This window comes from Nerophis ophidion, linkage group LG29 (genome assembly GCF_033978795.1).
Source record: "Nerophis ophidion isolate RoL-2023_Sa linkage group LG29, RoL_Noph_v1.0, whole genome shotgun sequence".
Taxonomy (NCBI): domain Eukaryota; kingdom Metazoa; phylum Chordata; class Actinopteri; order Syngnathiformes; family Syngnathidae; genus Nerophis; species Nerophis ophidion.
The window spans coordinates 5,818,550-5,830,769 of record NC_084639.1 but is presented as its reverse complement, the minus strand read 5'-3'; the positions used below and the strand labels follow the sequence as shown (position 1 = coordinate 5,830,769).

General features: G+C 38.1%; 1 protein-coding gene across 5 annotated transcripts in view; it reads right to left on the bottom strand.

Annotated features, from left to right (window-relative positions):
- pcdh19 (protocadherin 19) overlaps positions 1-12,220 on the bottom strand; it is a 184,850-nt gene that overhangs the window by 85,479 nt on the left and 87,151 nt on the right. For all 5 annotated transcript variants that reach the window (XM_061891559.1, XM_061891561.1, XM_061891560.1 and 2 more), the window contains exon 3: positions 9,773-9,831. In XM_061891559.1, coding sequence (XP_061747543.1) covers positions 9,773-9,831 — 59 coding nt within the window. The remainder of the gene's footprint in view (positions 1-9,772; positions 9,832-12,220) is intronic.

The window sequence follows — 12,220 nt, the reverse complement described above, 5'->3', positions numbered from 1 at the left end:
TGAACCCCAGACTACTCAGGACCTTCGTATTGTGAGGCAGACGCTCTAACCCCTCTTCCACCGTGAAGCCCAAAATGCATAATAAAGAAGGAAAAAAACATATATAAGTCGCACTGGAATATAAGTTGCATTTTTGGGGGAAATTTATTTGATAAAACCCAACACCAAGAATAGACATTTGAAAGGCAATTTAAAATAAATAAAGAATAGTAAACAACAGGCTGAATAAGTGTAGGTTATATGACGCATAAATAACCAACTGAGAAGGTGGCTGGTATGTTGACGTAAAATATTATGGTAAGAGTCATTCAAATAACTTTAACATATAGAACATGCTATACGTTAACAAAACAATCTGTCACTCCTAATCGCTAAATTCCGTGAAATCTTATACGTCTAGTCGCTTACATGTATGAGCTAATTAATATTATTTGATATTTTACGGTAATGTGTTAATAATTTCGCTCATAAGTCGCTCCTGGGTATAAGTCGCACCCCAGGACAAACTATGAAAAAAACTGCGACTTATAGTCCGAAAAATACGGTAATTGTGGTTTACACACATGTATGTATGCACACTCGTGGTCAAAAGTTGACATACACTTGTAAAGAACTTAATGTCATGGCTGTCTTGAGTTTCCAATAATTTCTACCACTCTTATTTTTTGTGAAAGAGTGATTGGGGCACATACTTGTTGGTCACCAAAACATTCATGAAGTTTGGTTCTTTAATGAGTTTATTATGGGTCTCCTGAAAATGTGAGCAAATCTGCTGGGTCAAAAGTATACATACTGCAATGTTAATATTTGGTTACATGTTCCTTGGTAAGTTTCACTGCAGTAAAGCGCTTTTGGTAGCCATCCACAAGCTTCTGGCAAGCTTCTGCTTGACTATTTAACCACTCCTCTTGACAAAATTGGTTTGGTTCAGCTTAATTTGTTGGTTTTCTGACATGGACTTGTTTCTTAAGCGTTTAAGTCAGGGCTTCTGGAAGGCCATTCTACAATTTTTAATTCTAGCCTGATTTAGCCGTTCCTTTACCACTTTTGACATGTGTTTGGGGTCATTGTCCTCTTGGAACACCCACCTACTCAGTGGCCTAGTGGTTAGAGTGTCCGCACTGAGATTGGTAGGTTGTGAGTTTAAAGCATCGGCTGCGTCATACCAAAGACTATAAAAATGGGACCCATTACCTCCCTGCTTGGCACTCTGCATCAAGGGTTGGAATTGGGGGTTAAATCACCAAAATGATTCCCGAGTGTGGCACCGCTTCTGCCCACTGCTCCCCTCACCTCCCAGGGGGTGATCAAGGAGATGGGTCAAATACAGAGGACACATTTCACCACACCTAGTGTGTGTGTGACAATCATTGGTAATTTAACTAACTTTAACTGCGCCCAAGAACCAACCTCCGGGCTGATGATTTTAGGTTGTCCTTAAGGATTTGGAGGTAATCCTCCTTGTTCATTGTCCCATTTAAAACACTAGTTCCATTGGCAGCAAAACAGGCCCAGAGCATAAAACTACCACCACCATGCTTGACTGTAGGATGGTGTTCCTGGGATTGAAGGCCTCACCTTTTCTTCTCCAAAAATATTGCTCGGTATTGTGGCCAAACAGCTCAATTTTGATTTCACCTTACCACAGAACTTTTCTCCAGAAGATCTTATCGTTGTCTATGTGATGTCAGATTACACGACTGTATATGTATACATCTTGTATTTCAGGATGCATTTTAAATTTCAATTCCCAGTGAATTATGTAGAATATCACACTATTGTATAGTGACCCATTTTGTACCAAGAAGCCCTATTTGACAAAAGTACCACCAGATTTGGTCCGGACCACAGCCTCAATGAATCTTAAAAACACATTTCGATTAGGGGTGTAACGGTATGTGTATTTGTATGGAACCGTTTCGGTAAGGGGGTTTCGGTTCGGTACGGGGGTGTATCAAACGAGTGTCTAAGCTAAAGTCTTAACAAGCTGCTTTGCTTCTTTTGCCTCCGTCTCAGCACCCAGCATTGTCCCACCCACACGACCATCTGATTGGTTTACATACAAAGTGATAACAGCCAATTAGCAGTGTGTATTCACAGCGCATGTAGTCAATGCTTCGGCGTCGAGCAGATAGGTGTTTATCAGGTGAGCATAAGACAGCGTACTCTCCCCAAATAATAATAAACACCTCCCAGTCAACGTTCTGGTTACATCACTATGAGCCCGTTGATGTTCTAGAAACTTAAACTGCAGCTCAGCTCGCTCGCAGTCCTGGCTTGAGGTGAAGGCTAATTAGCTTTTAGCGTAATGTTAGCTCATTTTGCTGTGTATGTGTGTGTGTGTGTGTGTGCGTGTGTGTGCGCGTGTGCGTGTGTGTGTATGTTAGGGCAGCAAAGCCCTGTCTGTCTGTTATTTCACTTGAACGCCATAGTGTTCAGGGATGAATAGTCTCTCCTTTTGCTATTGTACTATTTTTTCAGCAATAGTTACATTAATCATTAATAATGTAGCAGCCTAGTTTTGAATGGCAGGGTCCCATGTTGACCAAAATATAACATTTACATAATGAAAATCAACTACGAAGCTTCCCAAACGCTGTAATTAATTAAGCATGATGAGTTGACTTGAAACTATTTAATGTTGCACTTTTTATATGTAGTAGAAAAGTTTTGTCATTTTATTTAATCATAGCCAGAACTTCAGACAGTTCAATGTTGATTAACGTGGGCAGAATTATTATAGGGTTCCCAATGTTAAAAAGATAAAGCCATTGTTTACAAATTTGGTAAATAAATAACCAGAAATTGTATATCTTGTTGTTTTCTTAGTGTACCGAAAATTAACCGAACCGTGACATCTAAACCGAGGTACATACCGAACCGAAAATTTTGTGTACCGTTACTCCACTAATTTCGACATAATTTTGATCAAATAATTTTGGAAATCTTGTGGTAAGCGGGGGTGACTTGAGTCAGCGTGGCAGCGATTCGACCTGACGTTTTGGATGTACGTGTTGCCTTTAAAGGCATCTTCAATAAACCGGAATCCTTCAGTCACTTCAATCAGACAAATACTGCAGTAATCAGGAATTCCGGGAAGGAAGATGTATGTAGGAAAAGCTGGAGGCATGCAAAGTGAGCATCTGCCTTGTGTGGGATTGTGGGTAGGGGGGTGCGGGGAGGATCTCACAGTCAATAAAGACAATCAACAGCTGCACAGTAACAGTGTGATTTCCCCTCGTTTGAGTGTCATCCCACTGGAACAAATTCCAATTTATAAACAACACTAAATAGGAGGCGAGTAAATCAACATGTGTTCTGGCAGGAAGAGTGTCATCCAGCGAGAAGTGTGCTCAGACGGAATGCAGGTAAAAGCGAAGGACGTTCCAAGGTAGCCGCATTGCCCAACGCTGGCCAAACATTTCCCATTGTGGTTGGGGGACGAAGGGGGAGAGGGTTGCGAATGCCGACCCTGTGATGTTATCACCGTAATTGCACCTGTCCCAGGCCAGGCGGGCAGGGGGGCTCAATAGGTCCTGAGGGGGTTTTCTTTGTGGCCGGTTGCTCCGGGCCGGCACTTCAATGCTCTTTGTTTACGTTAATGCAGGAAATCTTCGTAGAGGAAATTGTCGTAATGGGGCTAGGGGAGGCCGAGAGGGTCGGAGGAAACAAAAGAAAGCGTTTATTGTGGCAAAGGCTGCAGGTACAATAGGACAATTGTGGATTTAAATGTTGAAAAAAAGGGGAAAAGCCACAGCTTGAGAGAAGTATTTTGGAACTGCATTCCCATAAAGATACCCGAATTTAAAATGTCTACGTGGCGCATTCAAGTGGCCTAAAAAGAAACAGGAAACGCATCGCTTACACGTTTCGATTGCTTCTTTCCTTGATATGAACATGTACAAGTTATGTGTGGATGATAAATGTCTTATATGTACGCTTAAAACAGTGGTGTCCAAAGTACGGTCCTCCGGCGTGTTCAATTTGGTCCGTGAGACGTTAAAGTAAGTTAAAGTTAAAGTACCAATGATTGTCACACACACTAGGTGTGGTGAAATTTGTCCTCTGCATTTGACCCATCCCCTTGTTCACCCCCTTGGGAGGTGAGGGGAGCAGTGGGCAGCAGCAATGCCGCGCCCGGGAATCATTTATGGTGATTCAACCTCCCAATTCCAACCCTTGATGCTGAGTGCCAAGCAGGGAGGTAATGGGTCCCATTTTTATAGTCTTTGGTATGACTCGGCCGGGGTTTGAACTCACAACCTACCGATCTCAGGGCGGACACTCTAATCACTAGGCCCCTGAGTAGGTTATTAATAAGGTATCTGGCCACAAGGAGAATTTTAAGTCGGTTTTAACATTGCTGCTTGGTCACCATCTTGTGGACAATATAAGTGTATGTAATGTGTGTGTGTGTGTGTGTGTGTGTGTGTGTGTGTATATATCCATCCTTCCATTTGCTACCGCTTATTCCCTTTTTGGACACACCTGGCTTGAAATCCTGCTTTTTTTTGGATTCCAGGTCCATGTGTTGACAAACAGAAACAATGATTATAGCCATGTTTATTGTATTGCAACATAGGAAAGAGTCCGACTTGTCAGCACTGTGAGCAATACATTATTACTATCCATCAGGTTTTGTTTGTCAGTAACATAGCTGGTTGGTACATTTAAAAACATAACTTAAAAGGTTATGCTCAGATTTTCATTCAACTGTTGGCATAAGGAACAAGTGATTTAATTTTCCAGGGAGATATGGATTATTTAAATTACGTTAACTTGTGTTTGTTATGAGGCTGAAATTTTCTTTGTGTGTATGCTTGCAGCCAAAACAAGAGGGTTCACTCTGTTTCTTTCATTCAGCTATAGAACAAAGCGTAAACCCTCTTGCAGCCTGTTTGGAAGCGACATACAAATACAACAAGCTTGACATGTCAATTTATTCTATCATTTTATTATTACCTTCGCCAAGCGGTTTTGTATTTGTCTGGTTTGTCTGTCGGCAACTACGGCAACACATTTGCTTAAATCGTGTTTTCTCTGGATTCCAAGCACAATGCTGTCATCTTGAGGAAAAACTTAAGTTACATAACTCAAAAAGTTAAACATTTTGTAATTTTGGGGTTTGGATTCAGGATTTTTTAATGTTGGCCTGACAAAGGTCTGCGATTACGGAGTACTTTTATAATTATTACTGTTAACTACAAACACAAATATATTTAACAAGCTATGCTAATACAAATAGAAATTTCTAAAAAAACACCACTATGGGATGCTGCAAACATGTCAAAGTCATTTTTCGTTCATTTTATTGAGGTGTTGTATCTATTTGTAAACATGACGGATATGAACGAGACAATATTACTTCAAACGTGGACTGTATAGCTGGTGTTCTTCACCTTTTTGACCCCGGGGCCCAATGTTTCCACCATGAAGCGGCCCGGAGACCGCTCAAATATGAACTCTTACAAAGTATTCTTGATTTTAATCGTATTTAATAGTTATATCTAGCATACTTAGTTTGCAACATTGTCAAATGATATGAAACCGGGTGTTCGATGCAAATTATATTTATTTAACACATAAACCTTAGGCTTAGATCAGGCTGATTAGAAAAATAAGTACTAGCAAAATATACTGCATACGAAAGGATTCATTAGCAACTGATTTTTTATTTTTTTTTAATATGTATGTTGTACTTAAATAACCAAAAATAATTGTTTAACTAAATTTAATAAAATTAAAATACAAATGAAAATACATCTGCACCACTTTAGTCAGGAAAAACTGCTTTACAACTTAAGCTCCAGACTTTTGTTTATTTGAGACAGTCGAGTATAAAGAGAGTATGGCCAACTAAACCTAGAATAAAACATGCTTTTGTTTCGTGAAAGTAGAATTGGGCAGCCGTATTTGACGCACTCTGCTGCTACATTCCTGCCGTGTTTCAAGACCAGCAGGCACTCTTAACACGCACCCGACGGCACAACAAACGGAAAATAAATACATATAACCAAAAAAATAACTTATTACCTTAATTTTGCCAAAATCCTCATTCGCTTTGGAGCAATAATTGGTAGAAATTTTGACTTTAGTGTGAAGTATGTGAACTGTTGTGTATTTGTTATTACTATATATCATTTTGTGTATTTTTGTGTATTATTCAAACTTTCTTTTTTGCAATATCCTAAGGGAAAAAGTGTACTTTTGTACTTATTTCCGCATATTTCTGCACAATAACTCAGATATGGTAACACTGTCAAAGTAGAGAATACGCAGTGACTTTTGGTCCAGAACATATTTTGCTTTATTCATTATTGACATCTTTACTTTAGGTGGTACATTTTTTTAGATTACCAGTTCATTTTATCAACAATATCCAACATTTGGTTTCTTTTACTCTTTCAATGTCTGTTTGTTTGACTATCTTTTCTGCTGCTACGAAAATGCATTATTTTAGTTTTAATAAGATTCCAGGAAAGTCTGTTTTTGTATGTCTCTTATATGTATTAATTTGTTCTGTTATTTGTATTAACTTCTGTGTGTTATCTCCTGAACAAAACGCAAATGTTGTGTGTTTACCCGGCAAAAGACGAACCTTCAATTTTTCGGGTTGTTGGGGAAATTGATGTAAAAACTTTCCACAAATCTCGGGGGCATTGTTACACGTCGACAAACTAACGAGGAAGTTTGTAGCAGACATGGCTTCCTGTAGTCACGTGAATGCCTTTTGACCAATCATTAGGAAGATTGCCTGAAACCGAGTTTACCATTCTCTCTTTATACACGACTCTGGTTTGAGTTTGTCATGACTGCCACAGACGTACTACAACTAAGTACCACTGCGGCCCAATAATTGGCTCTGGCCCTATGGTGAAGAAACACGGCTGTGTTGCTTATATTCCGACACGTGACTTCTTCCCAGAAGTGAAAACAAGTGGTGGTCGACCAAGCTTAAACGGCTGTTATACAGCAAACAGTGTGTGAACTGAGTACACAAGGGGCCTAAATCTTCCTGCAAAAGCAGATAAAAGCAAAAATTCCACCTATGTAATAGAATAGATCACTAAACTTTATCAAAAAATGATTTATCGAGTGAAATAAAATTTATGTCGGTCGCAATCCCAGGTACAGTGGGGCAAAAAAGTATTTAGTCAGCCACCGGTTGTGCAAGTTCTCCCACTTAAAATGATGACAGAGGTCTGTAATTTTTATCATAGGTACACTTCCACTGTGAGACAGAATGTGAAAAAAAATCCAGGAATTCACATTGTAGGTATTTTAAATAATTTATTTGTAAATTATGGTGTAAAATAAGTATTTGGTCAACCATTCAAAGCTCTCACTGATGGAAGGAGGTTTTGGCTCAAAATCTCACGATACATGGCCCCATTCATTCTTTCCTTAATACAGATCAATCGTCCTGTCCCCTTAACAGAAAAACAGCCCCAAAGCATGATGTTTCCTCCCCCATGCTTCACAGTAGTTGTGGTGTTCTTGGGATGCAACTCAGTATTCTTCCTCCAAACACGACAAGTTGAGTTAATACCAAAAAGTTCTATTTTGGTTTCATCTGACCACATGACATTCTCCCAATCCTCTGCTGTATCATCCATGTATCCATTTTGGTATAAACTCAACTCGTTGTGTTTGGAGGAAGAAGAATACTGAGTTGCATCCCAAGAACACCACACCTACTGTGAAGCATGGGGGTGGAAACATCATGCTTTGGGGCTGTTTTTCTGCTAAGGGGACAGGACGATTGATCCGTGTTAAGGAAAGAATGAATGGTGCCATGTATCGTGAGATTTTGAGCCAAAACCTCCTTCCATCAGTGAGAGCTTTGAATGGTTGACCAAATACTTATTTTCCAGCATAATTTACAAATAAATTATTTAAAATTCCTACAATGTGATTTCCTGGATTTTTTTTCACATTCTGTCCCTCACAGTTGAAGTGTACCTATGATAAAAAAATTACAGACCTCTGTGATCATTTTAAGTGGGAGAACTTGCACAATCGGTGGCTGACTCAATACTTTTTTGCCCCACTGTATATCAAACTATTGTGGTCATTCTACATGACAAAACTAATGGAAACTTGGAAAAGCATGGAGGTCTACAACTTCGTTGTGTGTGGCTGGGTCAAGGACTTTGGTATTAATACTCTCCCAGATAAATGTGCATTGTTTTAGCTCGAATAAGGTTGCATTTCATGATTTTAACTTGGCGTCTACTGCCATGTTTGTTGCTGTTGTATGCACCGTTTACAAGTAGCGTGTTTTAGCCCATCTTGATCAAAATATAACTGAAAGATTGATTTAGGATTGTTGTCTTTTTCCAAATATAACTATAAACGTCAACAGTATGAATGTGCTGAAAGATTCATTTGATTGTCGTCTTTGGTGAAAACTTAACTTTTAGGTTTTGATCACATTTGTTTTCTTTTATTTAGAATCGCAGAGTTGGTGATTTTTTCGAAACACTCGTAGCAAACGTGTTTAAGAAATACAAATTAAATCAAGATAATACTTAACTGGCAAATAATGAAAAGCATTAAAGGTATTTCAAACAATCCTTTAACAAAGTGATCATTTCAAACTCATGCATTCTTAGACTCTGCTCCAATTGCTTTTCTTTTTTCAAATAAACGTGTACTCTTTCGCCATTTTTAATTACCTCTCGAGGAACTCAGAAGAAACGTTTATCCTTTTTGCGATTTGAACGATTTGTAGGGCCGAAAACAACACAAACCTAGTTTTTCATTGTAAAAGTGAAATATGCAGTATTTCCCCCACCGCCCAAAACATACAAAAAGCAATGTTTGATGTGAAGTAATAGGAGCCCTAAAAAGATCAATAATGCAGGACACCATCGATTTTGATTAATTAATAGAGAAAAGATAAATAAAATCCCACTAAATATCTTTGGGATCCAAATGGTCCCCCACTCATAAAGTGGTACATTTGTATTATTATTATTTTTTTTACTTCAACACTTAAGTTACGAGATCAACTTCAGATATATCTGTTGATTTTACGTTTGAACTATTTTTTTTTTTTTTTTATGCTCTTTTGTCAAAGAAAACATTGTTTTTATATGGCAAACACAATATATGCAATATTTTCCACATACAACATTTTCAAGTAAAATATTTGAAGTAAATGAAGGTTTCAATAGGTCAATAATTCATTATATTACAGATTTTTTTAAACATTTTTTTGGGAACAATGGCAAAAGAAAAATAAAGATAAACAAAAAGAAAAAAAGTTTGAGTCAACATTGCAACTTTTTCTAGTTAGATTTAACCTCATGTCACTCTTTTTAATGTCTTTTTTTATTTTTACAAGAACATTTCCCGAATGTGTGGCGGGGCGGTAAACAATTAGCTGCAGGCCGCAAATGGCCCCCGGGGATCACTTTGGACACCCCTGATATAACCATTTTGTTGGGGAGCCTATGAGTAAAAATGTCTTCCTGTTGCCTTAAATAAATCAGATTTGCATCATATGTTTTAGCATGAAATTACGGGATTTAATCAGATTCCCCAGTTGTATCTAATCTATATACTAATCTAGATTTTTTTTTTGTTTTCCCACTAAACAAACTCAAGCACCCTTTTTTTGCGTGTGTATTATCTTCCAATCCCTGCTATCCTAAAGCCCTGCAAAGACTTACAAAGCGCTGCAAGGACTTCCCGCGCTCTCATTAGATAAAACCGTTTAGCGATAACCACGGCAACCGATGTGCGCCAAATAAAACAGAAAACGTACCTTTTAATGAGGTGGGCTCTGCTGTTCACGTAACTGGAGTCAATTGAATAATTCTCCGTCTGTAACGCAGAACACAGGAGGGCAGGGGGGAGGGGAACAGAGAAAGAGAGACAATTAATAGTGGAAGAAGAAACTCAGATAATGTTAGCAGTAATTGGCTTTCAGGAGGAATGTTACTCCACACAAAGGAGGACACTATATTCTTTAAAAGCACACACACACACACACACACATGCTGACAGTTGAGAGCTGCTGTGGGCGCACACGAACACGCAATGGTCAGCCCGCCATCTTTAAAGCGGAATCATTAGGGAGAAAGAGGCAGAAAAAAAAAAAAGTTCCTCCGTTTCCCTTCCCTTGTATGAACTTCTCTTCCATGTTTGAGAAGATTACACATTAATGTGGAGCGAAATGAAATAAATAAAGAGCGTCGGGAAGGAGATGAAATTAAGAGCGTACCAGGGGGGAATCTTAACGCTGCAATTGCAGATGAAAAGGCTTTTTTTTTTCGGAATATGCATGCGATAGATCTCTGACCCACATTACAGAACAAAGTTCAAAGGCATTCATATTTCTCCAAGCATTTATTCTGCTGTGTGTGTGTGTGTGTGTGTGTGTGTGTGTGTGCGCGTGTGTGTGTGTGTGCCCACGCCCGTGTGTGTTATTTTAACCCTTCTTGAGACATCAACAAGGAAAAGTACCGTCCATATGAGGAGAACAAGTTAGGACATAAATCATGGTCCCAATACGGAAAACCGTTGCATCTAGTAGAGAATGTCTCATTTACACCCCAGGTGGTGAAATCTACCAAAAAGGGGGTTCTCCCAAATAGGAGGGATTTTTTAAATTGACTTTGTCAGTTTTTTTATAAGTGTTCGCCCTCTGGTCAACATATGAAATAACAAGTGTGTGTGAGAAATTTAAATGTGCCTCCTGTGGCCAAAATGTATTCAAAAATAAACCAATAAAATGTATGTAGAGACATACTCTAATTACTTGAAGTGAATAATGAAGATTAAAAACCAATTACAAACAAAAGATAAAAAAAGAACCTAGTGTCAGTCTTTTCATCACAATTTGTCAACTTTCTCTCAGTTTCTCATATTATTTCTGATTCTGTATCATTGCAATATTTTTTCATAAAATTACCTGTTTATGTAAAATCTTTACTTTTTAATGCAAAATGGTGACATTTGTCATAGGAAAATCTGACTTATCACAATATTGCTATTTTTTTAGTTGTTCTTGCAAAATAGTGACATTTTTCTGAGGAAAATTATGACTTGTCGTAATTTTGTCAAGTAAAATTCTGATTATTATTATGATATTGCCAAAAGTCTAAGTTATTCTTATACAATTGTGACTTTTTTTGAGTAAAATTCTAACTTTTATCATAATATTGCACAAATATTCAGTTTTTCTTTTAAAAGTTTGTCTTGCGTTGAGTAAAATCACAACTTTTATCATAATACTGCCAAAATTCTAAATTGTTCTTGTGAAATTGTGATCTTTTTCTTGTGAAATTCCAACTAATTTTTCACGACAAGCTTTTTTATATTTGCATGGTATGTATACATCATTTTTGTTGTAAATATACATCTTTATACATCTAGAAAGGGTGGTCCTAAAGAGGTAGGCATTTTTTGGAGGTCTAAAGAAGGTAACAAATACAAATAAGTGTGTGTGTGTGTGTGTGTGTGTGTGTTTGTGTGTGTTTGTGTGTGTTTGTGTGTGTGTGTATTTTGATGGTGGCCCCTCCCAGGCCAAAGGCTATCGGAGAAAGAGGCAGTGAAAATTCAGGATCTGACCGCACAAAGTGATCAAATGCAGGTGCTTTGTGCTGAGAGAAAGCAATGTGTGGGTGAGGGTGGGGGGGCTTTTACTTAAAATTCCACAGTGCAGATAGGAGATGCTGATAAAAAAAACACACAAAAAGATCGTTATGCGGGTCAAACTTGGACTTCCGTGAGGAGGAGGCAGCTGCATAGATAAGAAAGCAATGTAGAAATAATTATAGAAGGGAGAATGATGTAGGTACTACAACTTTTGCTTGACAATATATTGACACACTAATTATTGCCAATAAACATTGATGTAAAAATGCAAGTATATCCTTTAAAATGCAATAAACTTGTATTTTTTTTGTTTAAATCTCCAAATTAAATAAAACTAATAACCGGAACATATACTTTGTCTGTTGGCGAAAGTTTGCACAGGAACAAAATTGACAACCAAAAGCAATGCTGTGTCTTAAGGAGGGGATTGGGGCGGGCGGGGTCTCAAGTACACACAACCATAACAATAAATGAAATAGCTGAGTAGAGTATTGAGAAAGAAAGTTGCACTTCAATATTGAACATGTAGGCAGAGGTGGAGTTGGACATGACTGAACTGACAATGAAGTTAGGACCTTCTTAAAGAAATGTGCAAAGTAACAACATAAACACT